The sequence below is a fragment of the Amphibalanus amphitrite genome, unplaced genomic scaffold (genome assembly GCF_019059575.1).
Source record: "Amphibalanus amphitrite isolate SeventyFive unplaced genomic scaffold, NRLGWU_Aamphi_draft 000034F_arrow, whole genome shotgun sequence".
NCBI classification, from domain to species: domain Eukaryota; kingdom Metazoa; phylum Arthropoda; class Thecostraca; order Balanomorpha; family Balanidae; genus Amphibalanus; species Amphibalanus amphitrite.
Window position 1 is genome coordinate 1,035,414 of NW_024881530.1, and position 22,108 is coordinate 1,057,521.

Below are 22,108 nucleotides of genomic sequence, written 5' to 3' on the forward strand. Positions count from 1 at the left end.
GCTCGGTCGGCCTAGTGCCATACCCGAGCAGGGGGCAGTTACTCCGGCAATTTTCGCCGGGCAGCAAGTCTTACGTTAAACCGGTTTATGTGAACCCGGTAGCAAAAACAACGTGGGATCCTATCTTAATGTGGAATCAAAGCTAAGGGAGGTACTTACGTGTGCCAAAGAGCCGAGATGTCTGGAGTCGCAAACACAACAGTGGGAATGACTTTTATTAACAATACATAATAGACATGAACACTTGTGAGCTGGTGTCAGTGTAATGGAGCCGGGAAGCTTTCATCGCACTGACAGAAGGTATAAGACCTTCTAGGCTCCAGCCCCCCGGCGGGGCCTTGTTGTGGGGTGTAATGGTCGGGAGAAAAAGTCCTAAATAATAAAAAACCCGACGCCTAACGCAAAGGGCAAAAACCTCGCACCTAAGCCAAAACGGCGCGAGGGAAAAAGCCCTGTAACCGCGATTAATTAATGTGTGAGTTTGGGGGTGAGCCGGGAGACGAGGGCTCTGATTAGCGTTTTAGGGGCGGCAGCCGCGGCCCTAACACGCTAAAGGCTCTTGATGATCCGAGCGTCGGCGAGAAAGACGAACAGAAGGTCGTGGATATCCGGATGAGTGTCGCCCAGGAGAGTCGGAAGGTCGAGAGAGAGTCCATGTGTGTTAATGTATTGTACTATATGTCTGCGTTGTTGGTGTAGGTGTGGGCAGTGGAGGAGGAAGTGTGAGATGGTGTAGCGTGGGTGGTCGCGGCAGTGGTGACATATGGGTGGAGGTGCTCTGTCCAGGATGTAGTTGTGGGTGAGTTGTGTGTGGCCGAGCCGGAGCCTGGCTAGGACTCTCTCTTTGATCCTTGTGTTTTGATGGGAAGAGTAGAAATGGCAAAGTTTCGGTTTAATGGAGAAGAGATGTGGTGTATGATCATCTATCCAGCATTTTTCGCCGGAAACGGCCGCAGCACCTATTCGAACGCCAAAAAATGAGTGGTCTTTGTTTTAAAAGTTAAAGTGTCAAATTACATCATAGGAAAATTGAGCTGGTCAAAGTGGTACGATTTTTTTAGTAAATGTATTTGGTTTAAATATATGGTTTTACCAGTTTGACCCAAAATTTTTTTCAACAAAATTTAACACTTATATTGCTTTTCAATAATATTAAAACATGTGGCTTAAATGAAATGATTTTTCAAAAACTAGCGAGTTTGGTAATGACGTATTTGATCCAATTTGAAGCATAAAATAACTTTGAGGATTTTCGGCGGCATTTCTGACGCACTCTGTTCTAATGCATTAGGTCCATCTGCCAGCATGTTTAAAATTATTCCTTTCAACTTATAAAAATATCAAAAATCTACGAATGAGCACAATTATTTATATCCTATAATTATACAATTTATGAATTTGAGCCTATCTTACAAAGAAAACCTTGATAGAATGCTGTATTTGTCCGCATGTGGATAGTGCGAAAACCGCAAAAGATGCTATAGAACAGATGCGTACCTGTATTTATATACGGTCTTGTTTGTGTGAATTTGTGAATGGGGGAAATCTGAGGCATGGGAATGGTACAATCGCCTGAATCATAATCCAACAGCAAGTTATTAGTGTTTCAGGCCTACTGTCGATATTTTGGTGTTGACTTTGGGTAGGTGCGTTTCCTAAAACATTGGCTGTATGAACGTTTGTTGAAAAATGCATTTTGTGCCCTGGGCTCGAAATTTGAATTAAATAGAAACTACACCACTTTGTCACAAACTATTTTTATTTTGAAAATGACTCCTGTGATCACTTGCACTTAAAAAACCAAGTACACTGTTACTGCAAGCAGAAATGTCAGAAATTTGAAACCTAACATTCATTAACATTCATTAACAATTCAGTGACGGCGGAACACCTTCAATTAAGGGGGAGGGGGCACAGTCGACTTTTGAGCTTTGGTCCCATTCTTTCCATGCAACGCCCATAGTGATAGGGCTAATGTTGAAATGCCAAAATCAAAGAGGGGCCTGGTGCCCCCTGTTCCGCCACCTATGCCTAACAACCTATTCATACTTCATAGCCAGTCTGCAGTGGCGGCGGAATAGGTACCTTCAAGTAAAGGGGGCACCGTCAACTTTTGGTCCCATTCTTTCCATGCAACGCCCATAGGGCTAATGTTAAAATGCCAGAATCAAAGGGGGGCCGGTGCCCCTGTGCTCATTGTTCCGCCGCCTAGTCTATAGGCACCTGTTTTGGTTTCAGCGGTGGACGTGTGTAACTTATGAATGTTTTGTCACTTAGTGTAAAAATGTATTATATGTAAGTATTGACGTGTCATGTCACTTTTCAAGTTTGAAAGGTTTTGTTCTTCCCTTTTGTGTTTTTATTCTGTGAATTTATGCAGTTCTTAGAGGGTGCTAAGCTAAAGGCTTGTGGTAATGGTTCAAGTTTGTTTTGAAATTTGGTAAGCTCTTTTCCTCTTCCTGAACAATTGGTTTAGTTTTTGTTCCATTATGAATCTGGTCACCTGGTGTAGTTTATACTGAAGGTGATTTTTATCATGGGCTGGCGCCATGTGGTGTGGGAGGAAATTAGTACCTACCTTACCTAACCATGTATATTAAATGTCACAGAAAACCACAGGAAATATTTCAGTGATTGTTGTGGCTCAAATAGCTCAAGATTGGCTAAGCTACCACTTTCCAGTCAATCATCTCTGAATTTACACATAGTTGTGAGATGTGAGTTCTCTGAGGAGTTTCAGTGAGATGTATCTGCAGTAATGCTCAGGTTGTAGTTGTTTGTTTGCATTACTGATCTAGGTCAGAATGGCCTTCATTGATAGGTACTGAACCCATGGATGTTATCATGGGTTTTCATCCTATGCTCTTTTATTTTTCCTTTGAATAGGTGGAGACTATGCTGGTGAGAGGGAAAATCATTTCCCTGAGTCCTTCTGTGTAACAGGTCAGTAAAATTAACAATACTAGGTTGAGACAGTTATTTTGATATATGCATTGATGAGTATGTTCTGGTTTTGGTAGGCAGAGTGCAAGTACCATCGGGTACCATTTCTCATCAGTTTCTGGTTAAAAATAGTGTGGAATGTAGATGATCTTAAATAGGTAGTAACATTTGAAATACATTTACAATTCTACTCCAAAATATGCAAAGATTCATCGAACACATTTCTTTTATTTAATAGGCTATGTGATAGTTAAATGACATAGTTCTTAATTTCAGTCCCTGGCTGGATTTTGGCAATCACTTACCTGTGAGATCTATACTGCACATGCATACTGTGTCTTATATGTGACAGCTTGAATCCACTGCCTCCTCCCACATAGGTACCTAACAGCTCTATTTGTTCCTTTCGCAGGTAAACATTACATTAAATTGAAATGTCCAATGCTAGAAAAACAGATCACTTTGTTCTTGGGACTCCGGCTGACCTGCCTGAAGGGCAGTTGCCCTCCAACAAAGATGTTATCAACTACATCAGGCTGATCTACACCAGTCCTGGAAAAGTACGAGGAAATACGATGACACTTTTTAAGTTGGCTGCCAAAGAAATCATCGCTATATGGGTCAGTGAAAGCATCCCTGTAATTCGAGAACAGTCAGTTTGCAACAAAGTTGCAACATGCTACAAGAAATATCAGATGCTCAACAAAACGATGGCACAGAGGCGTGATCCTAAAAAAGGACAAATGAATGTGAAGTTCTTTGAAAAACTGTTTGATATTGCGGTTTGTAGGTGCGAAAACCAACGCCCTTGCAAATGTCCTCCAGAAAAGCGAGTGCCGCCAACGAAAGTGAAGTTTTTGCTCGATCAAAGGAGACCTCGTAAGATATTCGATGGCCCAGCGACCGCAACACCTAAACGTCAGCGGCAGCAACAGGAACGTGAACCGCAAGCACTGTCTCCGCAGGCCAGCCGACCTAGCAGCGAGCCGGGCCCCTCCGGCCTGCAAAACCCCCGGTCAGACGGCCCGTCGAACGGCAGCTGTACCGGCGCCGCTGACACTGACGACCTCGACATGCAGTGCACCGCAGAGCACGACGCTCGGCCCGAGACCCCTGACGGAAACCCAGACCAATTCGTCAACACGGCTCTCGCCGCACAACGTTTCGGCATCCCCTATCACGTGGTGTGCGCCATAGTGAATGGATTTCAGCGAGACATCGGCCGAATTTCAGAAACCGACCACGAGGGAATGGTTGACTCGTCAAAGATACTCCGCGCAAGACAACGTGTCAGAGATGCGATGGCCTCGGTAGCTGAAGAACATGGGCCTATCCAGGCTCTGTATTTCGATGGTGGACAGGACGAATCACCCATCGGTAAACCTACCATAAGACGAGAAGAACACGTGGCCGTGGTAGCCGAACCCGGCTCAAAGTACCTCACCTACTTTACCCCTGAAAGTGGGAAGACCATCCGCCAGGCAGGACAGCTGTTGAACATCGCTACTGATTGCGACGCCGACGTTCGGGCGCTCGGCTGCAGCGGGACCGCCGCCAACACCGACCGACACAGCGGTGTGTGTCGACTGTTCGAGCTCAGCCAGGAGCCGCCGCGCGCCGTCCACTGGTTCGTCTGCCAGCTGGACGCAAACGATCTGCTCCTGCGGGCGGTACTGCATTACCTGGACCGTTTACCCACCGGGGCCGGCTCCTCCGGGTCGCTGCTTGAGACAGCCTCCGGGGAGGTGAACCGGCTGGGTGAGGCGGCGTTCCGGGCCGTCCCGGGACCCCTGCTGGATCTCTCAGACCAGCAGGTGGCTGAGCTCAGCGCCGACCAGCAGCTGCTCTATCGGCTGGCCAGGGGAGTTCATGCGGGGAAGCTCTTGGACGACAGCGACGCGCATAGCGAAATCGGACCCGTGGAGGATGACAGGTGAGCATGAGGTGTCCTGACGTTAACCGATAAATATGCATGTTCTAGAAATGAAACATATCCTACGTAACTTTGAAAATTACGGACACGGGGGTTGTATCATTGAATTGATTATCCTAGTTATATTTGGAAACAAAATGCGTTCGATTTTTTTATTTGATGCGAAAAGTTATTAGTTGCGTTTAAAACTTGGTCAATTTGTGATGTGATCTATCGCATTTTATGATCGTATTTACCAATGCATTATTGTGCATAGTTTTCACCAGTCAGCTGAGCGATTTATTGCTTCATATCTAACGCTGGTTTTCACGTTCCTCACAGGTGTTTGACTCTGGCGGCACGGCTGCTGCGTGTCTACATTGGCACGCCATCACCAACCACTGAGCTGACTGAGCTGGTCGAGTTCCTGATTGGTCACTACATCCCCATGTGGTTCCACATCACTGCCAACAGCACTTGCACCAGCGGCGCCCCGAACGTCATGCGCAGCATCGAGCTCTTGCGGAAGCTGTCGAGTGGCCTGCATGACATCATCAGAAGGATTGTGCAGCGGAACGCCTACTGGGTGCATCCAGAGTCCGTTCTGCTGGCGATGGTGGCCGATCCTGACACAGCAGTGCGCGCCCGAGCAGTGGACATCATCCAGCGGTGTCGACAGCAACCGCAGGAGGAAGTCAGACCCTTCAAGCTGCCGATCGTCAACTTCGCTGCCACCCACTACACGGAGCTGCTGGACTGGGAGAAGGAGCTGGTGACGGAGCCGCCGCTGACGGCCGATCTCACAGACTCTCAGCTGCAGGACATCTGTAGTCAGCCACTGCGGGTCGCCGCCTTCCCCGTGCACACTGAGGGTGCCAAAAGGGCGGTCAGAGTCGTGCACCAGGCAGACAGAGCAGTGTTTGGCGAGGAGCGCCGGCATGAGTGGGTCAGAAGCCGGCTGTCGCACAAGTAGTGACGTCGACGACCAGTGGTGCTCGTGAATGATGTGTCGAACGATGCAACGAGGAAATATACCCGCCATTTTTACAATAATTTGCCGCAGCGTCCGTTAGATTAGCAGCGATCAACCGGCGAACGCTAAAACGCGTCTGATCTTGAGCACGGTGTCATGTCACGAGTCCTCGCATAGTGCTATTTTACCCGTAAGTAATGGGGAGAATTCAACGCTATCCAGCCAGGTGTCGCTCCAGCCATCAAACATGCCCTCAAAATGTTGAATTCAACGCGCTGATGCCCTCGGCCGCAACGGTTGTGTCTTGTCCATATATGTACCTCATGTGGCTTGTATTCAACCACTGTGACTGATTACGTTCCATTCCCGCTGTTAGCAAGCAGCGACTGTCGAGGCGGCTCGAACCAGACTATCTCCTCTTGTCGGCCCATCAGCCGGACGTTCTACTGAGCTTCTGAGACAGATCCGGCTCAGGCCTGAGTGGACAATGCATTTATCCATTGACAACATTATGTGCGCGGTCCTTACACTTGTCTGTTCTATTGCAGAGGTCCTCATAGCTCACCATGTTGCACAGCAAGCGTCACAAGTCGTCTCACTCCCCGAGTCTCTGCGGAGGCCGGGTATCGGCCGAGGAGCTATCGTCGGACCGCGTCGGGTCTGACGAGGGCTCCTCCGCGCAGGAGTCGCTGGCCGAGCCGCCCGCTGATAGTTTCGTCGTTATTGAGGACGCCCAAGACAAGACCAGCGAGGTATGGCACGGGGTGCAGACTCGGATTGACGTGTCTTCGTGCTGTGTTCGGGCTGTGGGCTGTGGAGGTTTTGGTGTGATTTCCGTTCAATGCCAAAAACTGTCATGATATCTGGTTAGTTTTAGTTACACTCCTGTTTGAATTTTGTTTTTCGTCATTTATCTTTATGTGAAACGAATTCAAATAACTATTTTCGCTTCCATTTTCCCATCAGCTAAAGCAATTTCACCACTAATCAAAACCTGTTAATATTTTCTCCTCTCGGTATTTTGCCGCTGTAACCCACGTTATATTCCAGCTTTTCTCCCGTGACTGCAGTGAGATGTCTGCTACCTGATACCTCCATAACCCCACCCATGTAACTCACCGCTGACATAACTCTGTCCTGGCCCGCCAGGTGGCCGAGTCAGAGGCCGGGGATGAGCTGCTGTCCGGTCAGAGTCTGGTGATCGGTCAGAACGAGATGCTCCTGCTGGAGATGTTCGTCAGTCGCGTGGTACAGGAGATGGAGACGCGCTACATCTCACGGTGAGTGAGCTCGAGTTTTGTAACTTACAGCTCAATTTGATAACTACAGTAAGATACGACGCTAGACAAATGCAAGGATTCTAATGCGACATAGATGTCAGTGTTGAACCAACATAGCTAGTACCTCTCTGAGCTTTTACTTGACTGTTGTACTTGCATTTTCCGTTCGCAAATTTGCGTCATTCACAAAAGGCTCTTTATATTTACCCATTTATTTCATATCAATTTAGTGCCCTCGCTGTGCCCTCGCACCAGGCTTGTCAAGTCAAGAGCTACACCTCACATGATTCACACGCCGGGCTAGCGAATCGTTCTTTTTATTTTTCAGTCTCTTGCGCATTTCCCGATCGCTGCCTTACGAAGCTGTTGTTTCTCCTTCTGACGCTGACGCTCTGTCTCTCGTCCCCCGCCGTGTCAGAATGTTGGAGATGGACAGCAAGGTGGACGGACTGACTCAGCTCTGCTCCGGTATGGCCGAGAGGCTGGAGGCGGCGCTGGGGCCGAGCGGGGCGCAGGAGGCGGAGACCGATACTGATACAGACACCGAGGCGCCGAGAAGGACCAGGTGAGAGGGGCGGACATAAGACTGACACTGATACGCCGGAACGGATACTGACGCTAAAACCGACACCGAAACCGACACTGGACACTGGCAGTGACACTGACAGTTGACACCAACATTGACACCGACACTGACACACCGAGACTAGAGTGACGCTGAGACTGACACACACTGAGGCGGACACTGAACCTGAGATGGACAGTGACACGGGCTCCGTAATAACATTTTCCCATAACCTGGAACACTTTGATGTGTAACGACTAACGATACTCTCCCTTTCCATACCAATGCCTGCTCTCCTCTAAATCAAAGTCTCTTGTTGCCTGTTTTCTCACATCTTATGCTCAGTGAACTGACCTACCCGCCCCCCCCCCCCCAGCCTGCCGGAAATTCAGCAGAAGATGGAGACCCTGATGCACCTGTGCTCCGGACTGGCGGAGAAGGTGGACTCCCTGCTGGTGTCCTCGTCACACGGAAGGCGGCCGCCGGTAGCCGAGACACGACAGCCGGCCAGGTGCTGGGAGGGATGGTTAGGAAGGACGGGGAGGGCCACAGATAGTGGAGAAGGAGCAAGGGTAGTCGGATTGATAGGTTCAGGCGGTAGGAAAGCTAAGTGGTGGAGTGGAGCCTGTGGAGAGGAACTAAGCACACTTGATGAGTAAAACAGTCATCTGCGTTAAACACGCCATTCTTTAATTGCGAATTCTCGTCTGAGAAAGGCACCCAAGGTACCATCAGATGAAACAGGCATCGCGATCCCAGGCGTCTTCCGTGACAGTTATGACCATGGAGAGTCTGAGTGTGCCACAAGAACGCCTCTTTCCTTTGGACTTGACTTCTTTCACCAACCGTCCCTAACACACCATCCCCGTGTCGCCAGGCCGGACACCGACTCGGCAGACCCATCGGTGGAACTGCTACAGAACGCTGGCCCCATCGAGCCGCCCGTCATCGCACTCAATCGGGAGTCCGAGTTCCCCGACGGATCCTGGCTTGGAGATCCGTCCAACCCGCGTATGCGCGTCCGCTGCAAGATCCACCCACTGTGAGTGCTTGGGAGAACGTTGGAGGGTATTGTGATTGTGTTAAGTCTGAGTGTGGTGCCCGATTTCACGAGAAAAGTGGGAATATCGTGCTGTTATGGAAGCTTTAAACCCAGAGGACGATGAACATGTAGACTATTAAGGAACAGTAATACCAGCTTCTTAATAATGAATTGTTTCCAGCACTGGTTTGAGCAACAGCAATGCAGTCTTCAGACTTATTACTGTCGAGATTCAACACTGTCTGGTCTTTCTGTGCTCAAGGATCGCATCTCTGTCTGACCGCTTGCTTCCTCCCCTCCGGCCGGCCAGCGAGATGACCCGCCTGTCTCGCCACTGCCTGTCTGCCGAGAAACTGGCCGTCACCCTGCTGGACCACCTGTTTTCGCGAGAGACGCTGGCGGAGTCCAATATCTCCGGCCGCGGGAAGCACTGCAAGAAGCAGCTGGACCCGCTAATGGTGAGTTCCGATTGAGCTGAGGAAGTGAGCGAGTAAAGGCTGAGCACTGAGTGAGCTGAATGAGAGGCGAAGGGATCGGGCTATGATGACCCTTGACGAGAAGCAAGCGGGAACTTTGTTTTTTTTTTTGGGGGGGGGGGGGTTAGGCTTTCTCGGTCCATTGAGGGTATGAGGCCGTTGCAGAGCCGGGAGGATGATAGGAATTAGGGGGAGACGTTGGTCTGGGCAGGCACCCTGGTAGGTAAGTAGCCGGGGCTGAGCCCGTCCAGAGAACAGGCCGACTAGCCTCGTAAGCACTCACCGCATCCGGCTACGGACGTGCTCTTCGGGCATTCCCGCATGGGATAAAGTTGCCCCGTCCAGCCCGGAACAGGGGGTTGAGGAGTGGAGGAGAAGGATTTGACTGACCTGAGGATGGAAGTAACGGAAAGGTGGTGGAGAGGAAATGAATGGTTCTATGATGACTTTGGCAAGAAGCGAGTGGGAACTTTAGAGGCGGCAACGGTGTCTGGGTCTGATTCCACAGTAGTTAAGCCTGTTTCTCTTAGAGAAGAAGCAGGGGAGAAGTTGCACCAAAAAGCTGTTTTTTTTCGATGACTGGCAAGTGGCAACCGTTAGGTTATCGTGGTGCCGCGGAAGTGTGCTTATTTCTACCGCTACTCTAACCGGTGGGTTTTGGTTACGCCCACTCTTGTAGCTTCCAATTTCTGTCGATTTTGCAGCCTCCACGCGGTTGTCGCCGCCGAAATAGCTCAGTTGGGGGAGCGTTAGACTGAAGATATAAAGTTCCCCGGTTCGATCCCGGGTTTCGGCAGGTGTTCGGCCGGTTAGCTCAGTTGGTTAGAGCGTCGTGCCGTGGGTTCGACCCCCACACTGGCCATCCGTTTTGACCCAGGTAGGTCACTCAGGGTGATGATTGCGTGACACATTTCGCGGGAACCTTTTTGGCAGGTGCACTGGTTGTGCTCTTCCTTGACCCTGGTCTAAGTCAGGTTATCAATCTTTTTGAGGCGCTTTAGTCTTAAGGAACTGTGGTGTATGTCCGAAATCCCACATTGGCGTAGTCCATGTCCGTTGCTAAGACGGGTCTGTTATCCTTCATGGCTCATTCCTTCTGGGCTTGTCATGGGACGTGCTCTCCCACAACTTCAGGACTACTGGGACTTTTTTGCGGTTTTAGTGATGTTCATGGCGAACTCTTGGGGATGCCTTTGTTAGTCGCGATGTTCGAATGACGCGGCGTTTTCCTTGGTCTTGATCCAGCGCTCTTTGGTCAAGGGGTCCCTGCTGCGCATACACTTTTTCGCCGCCACACGCCTGTCTTGTATCCCCTCGTCCACCTCTGGATCCATCAACTACGGCTTTGCCTCGGCATAGGCAATGCTAGGGCCATAGCCAGCGCTGGCCTGCTGAAGGTTGTCTTGGAACCTGGTGGCCAGCTCCTGGAGGGACTTATGTTCCAAAGTTGCCCCGCGAAGGCAGCCTAACGCACCTTCTGGAATGTCAACCAGTCAACTGTCTTGAAAGACCATGTCAACATCTGGTTTCGCGGATGTTCCTGACCCCTGGAGCCCATCCTATTATCCGAATTCCTAGGAACATCGGGTGGCTGTCACCGTCCAGGTCTGGACTGGTGCGCCACTTTTGCCCCCAGCCCCTTTTGCCATGGGCGGGTAACAGAAGGCCACGTCCGGGGCGGACTGACGGGCGTCGTCCAGACAACTTAAATTTACCAGTAACACCGCGATTTCCTACCTGGCTACATCTAGAGACTCTCGCAGTCCTAGTCCCAGAGACGAAGCAAGCGGATGATGGGCGTTGACACGGCCAGCGACGACGCTGACGCTGTCACCAGTGGAAAGGTGATCTGGTCGAAGAGGTCTTATCCGCCTTATGTGTCGGATGTGTAGTCGGTAGACATCGATGACGCCGAGGTTTGGACCCAAGTAGGCGTACCACACACATGTCGATGGTGTCGTCCGTTTTTGGCTCGAAGGGCCACCCTGTTCTGTGAAGTGGCGTCCATCGCGGTCATGGATCGCTGCGTCGCCACTTCGTCCAGCGTCCTCGAGAGTGAAATGTCACGACAAGGGACTGGAAGCCTGGTATCCTCAACATCTTTAAGGGGGATTGGTTCTTTTGCATCTTTTGCACTGCATGACTTCTTCCATACTTGTAGCAGACTTCCTGAAGGCCGGGCAATCTAAAGGGTCTTCTTGACCGCGCTCCACATCACGAGGATGAGGATATTTTTCTCGGCATCGTTGTGGCAGTATCTTCGTTTGTCGGCTCTCCGGTGATGGCAGTCACCCGACCGTCCAGCTGATGCCACGCCGCCGCGGATGGTGACGGTGGCGAACGCTGCCTCGTTGCTAATCACTTGGACCAAAACGGAGATACGCAGCGCAAAGGTTGAGACCTGCCGATGTCTGTGGTGGTAACGTAGTTCCAGACTCCAGAGCGCTGTAGTTGTGTGGAGCCGCTACGCAATAGCGCAGCGGCAACCTCACACATGCCTTTCGCTCTTTGCGGATCAGGTTTCGCTCCAAAATGTAGCCTCTGTCCGGTGCCCACAGCCGAAATAGCTCAGTTGGGAGAGCGTTAGACTGAAGATCTAAAGGTCCCCGGTTCGATCCCGGGTTTCGGCATGTGTTCGGCCGGTTAGCTCAGTTGGTTAGAGCGTCGTGCTAATAACGCGAATGTCGTGGGTTCGACCCCCACACTGGCCAACCCTTTTCCTGTAGTCCCAAACAGCCACTCAGGTCGAGGGTTGCATGCACATTCCACATGAATTTTCTTGGCAAGTCCTCCGGTTTGATCCTTTGAACCCTGACCCGAGTGAGGCTGTTTGTCGCTCCGATGCGCACCTGGTTGGAGACGATGGCCTATGGTCAGTTGAATGTATTGGCTTTGTCGCTGTCCTTTACAAGGAATCATCCCCTGTCCTCCGAGATTTCATTCCTTCTGGGCCCTTTAGGCCATCGGACGCGCTTTCCCACAACCTCAGGATTGCGTGAACCCTCCCAAAGTGCTTGTGATTTTCAAGTCTTTGGAGAAGAGCAGCTGGAAGTGCGCATCTAAGACGCGGCGCTCAAAAGACTTGGCTCGTTTCTTGGCCTTGATTCAGCGATCTATGGTCGAGGGGCCCCTGTTGCGCGTGACGCTTCTCGCCGCCACACGCCTGTCTGCTATGTACTTTTCCATCTCCGGATCCAGAACCCTTACGCTGGTTTCCCCTTAGGCACCGCTGGTGGCATGACCGACGCTGTCCTGCTGAGTGCTGAAGGGTTTCGTGAAACCGGGCTGCCAGTTTCTGGACGGACTCGTTATCGAACTCGCCTCCAAGATTGCGGTGTTGCGCGAGTCCTGGAAGACCAGTCAGGTGATCCTCTTTTATGACGATCGTGTTTCGCGAATACTCTTGGGCGTCGGCCGTCGACCATTTCATCCGGATCTCCAAGAGTTTCAGGTGGTGGTCGCTGCCCGGTGCCCAGGTCTGGGCCGTTGCTCCAGTCTCACCACCTCGCCAAGGTCGCATTGCAGGTGACTGGGTTCGGACTGGCCACCAGACGGATAGCTAGCGAAGATCTGGTGAATCTCGTTGAGGGTCGCTCAACCGACTCTTTCCAGTCAAGCCCGATCTTCTCGCCGGTTGCGTCCCGAGTCCGGTCCCTCACAGCCTGAGTTCCATTCGGGTGATGAAGAAGACATCGCCAACGACGATAACGTTGTTGCCAGTGCTGTGGGCAGGTCTGAAAACAGTCCTGTTTCCCATCCACCTTATCTGGTCGAATGGGTGGGCGGTGGACGCTGATGATGACGAGACAGAGGGATCCGGAGAGACGTGTCTCATGTATATGTTGGTGGCGTCTTCAGCTCTTGGTATGAAGAGGGTACGTTAGTGCCATGAATTGGCATCAGTCACGCATATGGATTGCTCGTCGCCGGTCGTAGTGAGGCGATCGTTTCTCTGCCCCAAAGAGCAATCTTTTGCAACAGAATGCCGGAAGTAAGGGGTCCTTGACACCGTTTAGGATTGGCTCTTATCTACCTGTAGTAGATAGTTCCATGCTTGTTCCTGAATGCCCGGCTTCACAGTCGCCAGGACATTACACACAACAAATAGACTGGACGGATGAGACTTCGTCTGGCACATTTGCGGAGTTGTTGTCGGCTTCCCGGGCTGTGCGGCGATGGTGGTCACCCGACCGTCCAGCTGATGCCACTCCGCCGCCGTCGGTGACGGTGGGGGACGCTGGGACGCTCACTAATCACTAATCATTTAGGCCGAAGCCAAGTCGCGCAGCGCGCAGGTCAAGGTCTGCCAATGCCGCTTGGCCAAATGCTGTCCTGAAGCGATGTTTGCACTCGGTGTGAAGAGGTTCCACAGTAACGGAGGGACTCTGGGAGACTGTTGGCTAGGTTCTTTGCTAGAGAGGACAGCTCGAGCCTGTTTCGTTTCTTCTGTTGGTCGTCCCACCAGAAGAGACTGGACCAGTGGAACTCACGTCTAACGCCTTCCACCGCATGAAAAGGGATTAGTCTGGAAGGATTCCAGTGTGGTCGAATGGCCTGTCATATAGCGAGGCTGGTCCACGCCTTACTCGAATGATGGATAGTCGCGCCATTTACGATTCTTCATGACTGCTATGTAAACAGTAAATGCAGTGCTAGGGGATTGGACTCTGTGTGAGACATATTATCGAATATCAAGTGGACCATTCTGAAGACTCGTTACGTTGAAAGAAGAAGAGCTGGACGTGGGATCGCCAATGCAGAGGGTGTAGTGGAGATCCGCCTATGGTGGTCGCTTGGTGCTCGAGTCTGTTTTCTGAGGATGAGAACGGCTTGAACTGGTGGAAGTTGACCTTCGCTCTTCTTGGGTCCATTTCTCTCCAAAATATTGCCTCTGCGGGGTGCCCACAGCCGAAATAGCTCAGTTGGGAGAGCGTTAGACTGAAGATCTAAAGGTCCCCGGTTCGATCCCGGGTTTCGGCAGGATTTCGGCCGGTTAGCTCAGTTGGTTAGAGCGTCGTGCTAATAACGCGAATGTCGTGGGTTCGACCCCCACACTGGCCAATCCTTTTCTGTCTCTTGACCCGGACATGTCACCTTTTGCATAAGGCCTGACCCACACGGCGCTAAAGAGGCTGTCTCACCCATGCAGTAAGCGTGCTATATGTTGATAGGTGGGATAAGATGGGGAGCGACTCCAAACCACCAGCGGTCATGTTTGTGTGTAGGGTTTGCTCTTTCTTCTCGCGGCTGGATTCGATCATGCGATTCATGTGGTGTATTCACCAGCAAGTGATGACCCGTTTTGTCTCGGTTTTGTCAGATTTACGGCATCTACTGCCACTTGGTGGCCTACCACAACGTCACAGAGAAGGAGTGGCAGCGCATCAAGAAAAACCTGGACGCCAAGTGTCGCAGCATGTGGAAGCGAAAACAGCGCGGTAAACCGCTCGGCATGGGCAAATACATCAACAAACAACAGCTAGCGAAGGTAATTACACACCTGGCTGAAATGTTGTGAGCCTAGGCGACTTTTTCCAAATCACACTATCCAAAGTACATAAGCTTCTACTGATTTTGACTATGGTGTAGCTTCGCTCATTTTCATTTTGTGTTGATATTGCCTTTGCTGGAAAGCTGACGGTATTCAATTTGTTTCAATCTTCAATCGGTGTTCGATCTTGGACCGTCTCCCTGTAGTATGACTGTAGGCCTCTATACCCATCCACTTCTTAGCTCACCCCCTTCACCCCCTCCCAGCGCTGGTGCCCGGACGACCCACCAATGGACCACCAGTCGGCACCAATCACCACCATCACCAGCACGGCGGGCACCACAGCCACCACGTCCTCTGCCTCGTCCCTGAAGTCGTGCGCGGGCGGCTCGCCGGACCTGGTGTTCCCCGATGAAACCTCTGACGGTATGGTGGTGATGGAGACGATGCCGGTCGGTGATGTCGTGGAGGTGGGACACGCCGACTACCTCAGCACCATGGTCGAGCTGGCCGACTTCAGCAGCGTCAAGGTAGGACTGTGAGAACTTGAACAAGATGGAACTTGAGAACTTTGTTGAAAGATAGGGTGGTGTGGATGGAATGTGAGAGAAACTGTTGCGCAACGGCTGGGTAATTGCTGGCAAAATACTGGTTGATTGGTGGCCTTTGTGGACGAAATGTTGCCGAACCACAGCCTGGTGTAGTTGTGGTGAAAGGCTGTGCTTCTTTGCAAGGACCATAGATGCGTCAGGAGCGTTGAGCCGTTGCTTTTGTGGGGTGATACGACTTTCGATGCAATTGTACTTCTCACGTGCTTTGTTGCCTAATGCTGGGTTTTTGTCACACTGTGCTGATGCTCCAGTTTTGATTCTCTACCCTATTTGTGTGACAGGTAATACAGACGTCGATGGCGGAGGTGCGCCTTTTGGGAGGCGACAGCTCGGACTTACTACCTTCCAACAACGTCTCTCTGCACGAGGTGAGATGTCCTCATCGTCAACTGAACACAATGTGGTGTCCATTTTCAGGCGTAAACGTTTATATTGTTTCAGCCAGATTGAGTCGCTTGGTGTTGCTATATCTAGCTACAACCGGTTGGGAGAAGCCATAGTTAAGATGTAGGCGTATTCCTGCCGACACTCACCACACATTTGCAGATGAAATAGCATTTGTAATATATCAACATGACTGTGATTTTTTTGTCAACATGCTCAGACATTTGACAATAATAAAATGAAACACCTATTGATCGGTCTGTTACCTATTATGTCCAGTAACAGCGCTTCAGGTACTGCTTTTGGTCACCACATCCCTCCACCTTTTGACCGTATCAAAATAAAACAGATGCAATGGTGACAGCCACGCCAGCACGAAGCGCCCCTCTCTGACGCGCGTGCCGTCCTCTGCGCCGCCAGGCGAGCGCTCGCAGCGACACCGATCGGTTACAGGCCAGCAGTCGCCAGTTCAGAGCCGTCATCAAAGAGGAACCCATTGACGAGAAGCAGCAGCGCATCGTGTTTGGTGGCGTCAACGACTAAGGTGTGTTCACGTGAGGGGAGCACGGTCCGCCGTTGAGAGTTGCTCGCCTCGCGTCCGAGACACATATGTAGATGGTGAGAGGCTGGTTGCAGTTCCGAGTCCAAAGGGGTGGGAGGGCAAGGGATTCAGTAGTGGCACATAGTGCGTGGTGATCTCAATTCTCAATGAATGTAGAAAAGAAGATACTGCAGTAGCTGTTGGCTGTAGTCGCTATATGCAGATAGGGGTGCAGAGACGTTTATTATTATTATTATCAGTTATGTAACCGTTACTTGCCATCATTTCTCTGAAGTAGTCGTTTCGTATCAGGGTCAGAATTCACGGCACTCAGTTCAGATATTTACCCGAGAGGCTGATCAGACTCTGAAGTTGTCCGGTGTTTGCTGGCAGCCGTTTACTTCCACTATCGCAGTTTTCATTGAATCTTGCCAAGTATGTTGTTTGTGTAATTATTGTGATATTACAAATCACTTCACTCGAGCTGCTGTTCTTTATATTTCCGCATTGGTTTTGTCTATGTTTCGGCTGTCTTCATTCCATTATTCTAATATTATTGTTCGTCCCCTCAGCTTATATGATTGTCTCCATACAGCTGCATGGAACAGGACTTTCGTGGACCTTTAAATTGCGAAAATATGATTTTCGCCGGTTGGTGATTTAGATCTCGTTCAAGTATGATTGACCATATCCAGCAGACCAAAAGAATGGGACATAAGTTTTATTCTGGATATGGAAGCATACAATTGGAGGTTTTTTGTTCGATTCTACGATCAACATATATTCAAGGACCACATCCATGTGACCCACACAAGCTGAATTGGTGCAGGCTATCTTACAGCTGACCCTGTGTCGCAAATTATGGCCATTTCTCAAAGAAGGTCCCGTTAGGACAAAACAAGTTTGATAAACTACGCTCTTTGAGTCCATGCACGACTCTCGTTATCCATAGTTCTGGTGACGTCCCCCTTGATGAATGTGTCCCAGTTGGATTAAATAGATGGTGCACAAAACCACTGCACTTATTGTATTGTGTCTGCATATTTCCAGCTGGTTCGTGATTGTCTCCAGCCACTTATCCCCGTGCGACGCTGCTGTTGGGTTGACTCTGTTATGTAATATATGCAATATGTTGATTAAAGTCTGGTCTGTCTCATTGTCGTTTGAGCTTCAATGCAAATAATGGTTTTAAAACTTCAGGTCATTGGACCCAGTGACCTGCCGTCGACAGAAATATAACTTTATTTCGAGTAATACACCAAATGACCCCAGTTCTTGCACCAGCGTGTATAAGTTAATGGGGACTGTATTGCACACATGTAAATGAGCTGTCTTTCATCATGTTTGTGTGACGAGTATTTAGGAAGATGTGCATTTTATGCATATTTCAGTACAACGAAGTTTGCACATAGTACTTATTAGCTACTGATCTTCGGATGATCCCAATGACTCCGGGAAGGATATGTTTGTCATCGGTAGATTGTATGCTCTTGGCTTGGTATCTTGATGCGCCGTTTTGACGCGTGAATTTACGTTTAGAGGTAGGATTCGATTGCCAATTAAATTCCTTTTTCCCAGCCCATTCGCTTCCTTTTAAATAAAGCTGCTAGGACTCGATTGTGCGTGGCAAATATTTACCTACTCGAAACGTAAAAACCCCATCAACGAATATGTTTCTTTTTTCATTGTCCAATGCAATGCCATGTCCAATGTCCGTCGTACCTAACTGGTCATAATACCATAGTCGGAGTCGGACTGTATGAGGAGTAGATCGAGTAGATACTAAGATTGAATGTTGCTTATAATATGCAGAATGCAGATACGCTCTTTGAAGCGTTGCGGCTGCAGTTTTACATCTTCCACCCTTTGGCGGCGTCTGTGTCTGCGGCGGCTGGTGTTGCCATGGTAACGCCGGCGGCCGGTCGGCGACGGTGAGCGTCGTTCGAGTCGGCAGCTGCCATTTGGCCGCGCCTCGGCCGTCACTTCCTCGCCAGTCGCTAGACGTTATCGAGCCGACATCGACCGGCCCAGGTTCGAGCCGAGTCCGAGTCGGAGTCAGAGCGAGTCGGCCGAGTCAGAGTCGGCACCGCGAGTCGGGATTTAGAGTCGACATTTGGTGTCTGAACAGTTGTCACTGTTCTGATGAGTTGCTGCCCAGTCCATATGCAAGTATGTTATTGGTTTAATTGCTTATGTAATGGGACAACATTGGCACAGATTAGAAATCTTCTTTGATAAATATACACAGCATGAGCGTTGGAGTCTGGAGTCCACTAGTCAATCTTGCTAGATGCAGCGGTTGCTGATGAAGCGTTTCTTACACTCTAGTTCTCAGATCGAAGATTGCCTCATCTTCAGACAGGGTCGCGTTTCAGTGTCATCCTTCCAGACTTCCCCTTTCGTCTTTTTCTGCTGTCCGGCTTTCATCTTTGTGCCGGCGGCTGTGCTGTGTCGCCGAGGACTGTGCTGTGTCGCCGGGGGCTGTGCTGTGCTGTGCAGCGGCTGTGCTGTGTCGCCGGGGGCGGCGGCGGTGGGCGCCGGCCCCGCAGGACACTGATTACTCCTGCCGCCGGCCCTCCTGCCGCCGGCCCTCCTGCCGCAGGAGTCGGCTTTCTCCTGCGCACCATCACAGCGTCTAGACGAGGGCGTCGGCGACGCTGTCTGCCCCCGCTGCCTCAGGCAGCGCTCTCCAGACGCCAAAAAGTCAATCGTCCAATTATAACCTGGCTGCCGCGTTTTTGCTCGCTGTGCCGGCGGCCGACAAAAAGGCGCGCCGGCACAAAAAGAGCGCCGCCGTCTGACACAGGGTGACCTTGGGAGGCGGCCGCAGACAGGTCCGAAAAACGGGCCGGCAGACGCACAAAAAACGCCACAGCGGCGGCCTGGGTCACCGCCGCCGCGTCATGACGCTGTCTGGTGACCCGACGCCAGACAGGGCGCGGTGTCTGGTGACCTGAACAGGCGGGGCACGGTGTCTGATGACCTGAACAGGCATACAGACATTGTTTGGTGACCCGCCCCGGCAGACAGACAGACAGCGCCTGGTGACTCGCCCTGGCTGACAGACAGACTGAATTCATGGAACAAATATTGAACTGGCGTATTTGTTTCACTGCTTATGGCTTGAATATTAACTATTCATTTATGCTCTGTATTCAGTTCATCTATTTATCTCCTCCTGGCCGACACACAATGACGAGCTCTCGCCTCTCTCGTTGTCACAGCAGCTGGAGACTGAAATTGAGACTCACAGTCTCTGTGTCTGGCGCTCTGGCTCTGATGGTGTGTCTGAGCCAGGGATGCGGAGCCGTGGAAATTTCAGACGGCTCCGGCTCCGGCTCCGGCTCCGGAGAAAAAATCGGCTCCGGCTCCGGCTCCGGCTCCGGGTGAAATGTTATGGCGGCTCCGGCTCCGGCTCCGGCTCCGAGTAAAATGGTCCGGCTCCGGCGGCTCCGGCTCCGGCGGCTCCGGCTCCGACTCAGTACATCCCCTATGCAATCATGAATTAAATACGGGTGGAAGAAAAATTAGATTGGTACACGTTGCTTCTGTATTTGCATAACAACTAACCACTAAGGCTATTTTTCTCAACAGGACTAGGAACAAAGGACTAGGAAGCGATGACATTGGAAACGCAGTCGCCGCGAATCGGAGTTCACTGAACCATCGTAAGCTGACACCCGTCTCGGCTGCATTGGGGGGTGGGGGTGGGGGTGGGAAGAGACGGTGCTGGGAGTCGCAGTCCACTGCACTGGCTTCAAAACAATGGCCGTCACCTGATGACCGGTCCTCATGTTCTGGGGATGCAGTAGACGTGGGGGGGGGGGGAGGAGCAGACAGGAAGTTGATTGCGTACTGTGGGATACTGGGGATATTCGGCTTTTTTCATTCACTTGATGGCCCATGACGTACTACTGGTCTCAAGATAAGGGCCCAGGCGACCTGTAGTTTTGATGCGGTGAATACTATTGCCCTCGCCACAACTCGGGCCGAGTGCACCCCTCCTTCCAGCCAGCGCCACCCCCACTCGAGTTGTGGCTAGGGTGTGTGGGACCGATTCCCTTCTTCCATATCATGATAAAGAGAGTACACGTTCAAGCTTTGTTACATAGAAATAGCCGTCACTTTCCCCACGTGTCGGCACCGTCCACCGACCCGGCGGGTCGGCGGACCGGTCCTTCATTGTGCAACCACCCTGCATATAACGCACAGGCACTGGCGAATCAGAATCAGAACCACAGTTGCAATACAAGTCTCGGCCCGCTCAGTCGTCTCTCCTTCCGCGCCTCCGCGACAATGGTGGCAGCGGCGGTCGAGGGGACTTGTGCCCCTCAACACGGACCCCAGCCTCTACATCTGCATTGACATCGCAGACTGGTTAGTCCGTGCTCCGTGACGGTGTATCGCCCCTACGTCGCGTCATCGACTAGGGAGCTGACCATCCTGGACTCGTCATCGTCCAGCAGCACCGTCTCCAGTGAGTAGCTCTGCCCAACAAGACTATCTGCCCTGCGGCAAGGTCATCAGCTACCCTGGACTACTACGGAGCCCGCCGACAGCGCACGGCTCATCAGCCCGCGCCGTCCTCCTCAGCATCATCGAGTGATGGACACCACCTCGCTGAAGGACTCAAGCTCGGAGGAGAGAAGATAAAACAAAAACTTCAACGCTAAATTCAAGACAAATTGGCACCGAAATCAAGAAAATTCACCCATTATGAACTTTTGCTGTATTTTCGTCAAAAAGTGACAGTGAAATTGTGCTGTGAAATTTGTTTTAACTTCGATGTGTTTCAAAAACCGTACTGTTTCATTATCCGTTTTCGTCAGTGTTCTGTCGTTTGTTGTGCTTCATTGTGGTTGCTCACCCCAAAATTTACGGAGAAATTGCAAGTGCATTTAATTTTTGCCTGCACTTTGCCGTGTCATTTTGACACTAGTAAACGTAAAAAGAGCCTGCTCTCAACGGTATGAACATTCAAATACGTTAATCGTGGTCAATTCACTGAAATTATATTGTATTGATATTCGGCCAGAGATGCCGAGGGCCATGGAGATGCCCAGGGACGGTCCCCGCCAAGAGTGCGGAGGGATCGCCCGGTAGTAGGTGTAATTGTCACGAAACTTACTTATCTGTTCATACCATTTTGTGATACGCTCATATGAACATTTCTTTCTCCGTCAGCTAAACGTTTCCTCTCTTTGTTATGATCGCTTCGGTTCCCTACGCTTCCCTGGGGGAGGGAAGATAATGTGGGACCGATTCCCTTCTTCCATATCATGATAAAGAGAGTACACGTTCAAGCTTTGTTACATAGAAATAGCCGTCACTTTCCCCACGTGTCGGCACCGTCCACCGACCCGGCGGGTCGGCGGACCGGTCCTTCATTGTGCAACCACCCTGCATATAACGCACAGGCACTGGCGAATCAGAATCAGAACCACAGTTGCAATACAAGTCTCGGCCCGCTCAGTCGTCTCTCCTTCCGCGCCTCCGCGACAGGTGAGGGTATTCACCGCATCAAAACTACAGGTCGCCTGGGCCCTTATCTTGAGACCAATAGTACTGTATGTTTTACTGCTTTGTACTGTCAAACCGAACTAGGTCAATTATTTTTTTCCTCTTCAAAAAATAAAAAGGAGCCGGAGTCGCCCCCTTTTTTGGCGGCTCCGGCTCCGGCTCCGGCTCCGGGCTATATTGTTTCACGGCTCCGGCTCCGGCTCCGGCTCCGGGCAAAATATGCCGGCTCCGGCGGCTCCGGCTCCGACTCCGGCTCCGGCTCCGCATCCCTGGTCTGAGCACACCCATTCCAGCGGTGCGACTGGGCTTATGCCGTGCTCAGCGGAGACAGATTGAAAGGATGAACCGCCGCGAGGGATGTCGTGCTCGA

At 51.1% G+C, this 22,108-nt stretch overlaps 1 protein-coding gene and 5 non-coding genes across 18 annotated transcripts; all 6 read left to right on the plus strand.

The window, feature by feature from the left end:
- The first annotated feature begins 335 nt into the window (after positions 1 to 335).
- On the plus strand, positions 336 to 17,359 carry LOC122369877 (protein BANP-like). Of its 13 annotated transcripts, XM_043345017.1 has the most exons (12): positions 1,522 to 1,646; positions 2,887 to 2,943; positions 6,377 to 6,580; positions 6,978 to 7,108; positions 7,527 to 7,673; positions 8,050 to 8,184; positions 8,551 to 8,715; positions 9,026 to 9,173; positions 14,512 to 14,679; positions 14,949 to 15,212; positions 15,575 to 15,661; positions 16,098 to 17,359. In XM_043345017.1, exons 3-12 carry the CDS (start codon positions 6,395 to 6,397, stop codon positions 16,218 to 16,220), a joined length of 1,554 nt encoding a protein of 517 aa, XP_043200952.1. In that variant the 5' UTR covers positions 1,522 to 1,646; positions 2,887 to 2,943; positions 6,377 to 6,394; the 3' UTR covers positions 16,221 to 17,359. The 13 variants fall into 13 exon arrangements, with proteins under 13 accessions (XP_043200921.1, XP_043200929.1, XP_043200944.1 ...); XM_043344986.1 differs by lacking the exons at positions 1,522 to 1,646; positions 2,887 to 2,943 and adding an exon at positions 336 to 799; XM_043344994.1 differs by lacking the exons at positions 1,522 to 1,646; positions 2,887 to 2,943 and adding an exon at positions 1,272 to 1,291.
- On the plus strand, positions 9,915 to 9,987 carry Trnaf-gaa. The gene has a single exon. It is a non-coding gene; the product is annotated as a tRNA-Phe (tRNA).
- Positions 11,749 to 11,821, plus strand: Trnaf-gaa. The gene has a single exon. It is a non-coding gene; the product is annotated as a tRNA-Phe (tRNA).
- Positions 11,829 to 11,902, plus strand: Trnai-aau. The gene has a single exon. It is a non-coding gene; the product is annotated as a tRNA-Ile (tRNA).
- On the plus strand, positions 14,099 to 14,171 carry Trnaf-gaa. The gene has a single exon. It is a non-coding gene; the product is annotated as a tRNA-Phe (tRNA).
- Trnai-aau lies at positions 14,179 to 14,252 on the plus strand. Its single transcript has one exon. It is a non-coding gene; the product is annotated as a tRNA-Ile (tRNA).
- Positions 17,360 to 22,108: the final 4,749 nt, after the last annotated feature.

Coding starts and splice junctions, on each gene's coding strand:
- LOC122369877 (XM_043345083.1), top strand. CDS start 3,378: ATGTCCAATGCTAGAAAAACAGATCACTTTGTTCTTGGGACTCCGGCT. Junction 4,877..5,197: donor GGACCCGTGGAGGATGACAG/GTGAGCATGAGG, acceptor CGTTCCTCACAG/GTGTTTGACTCTGGCGGCAC.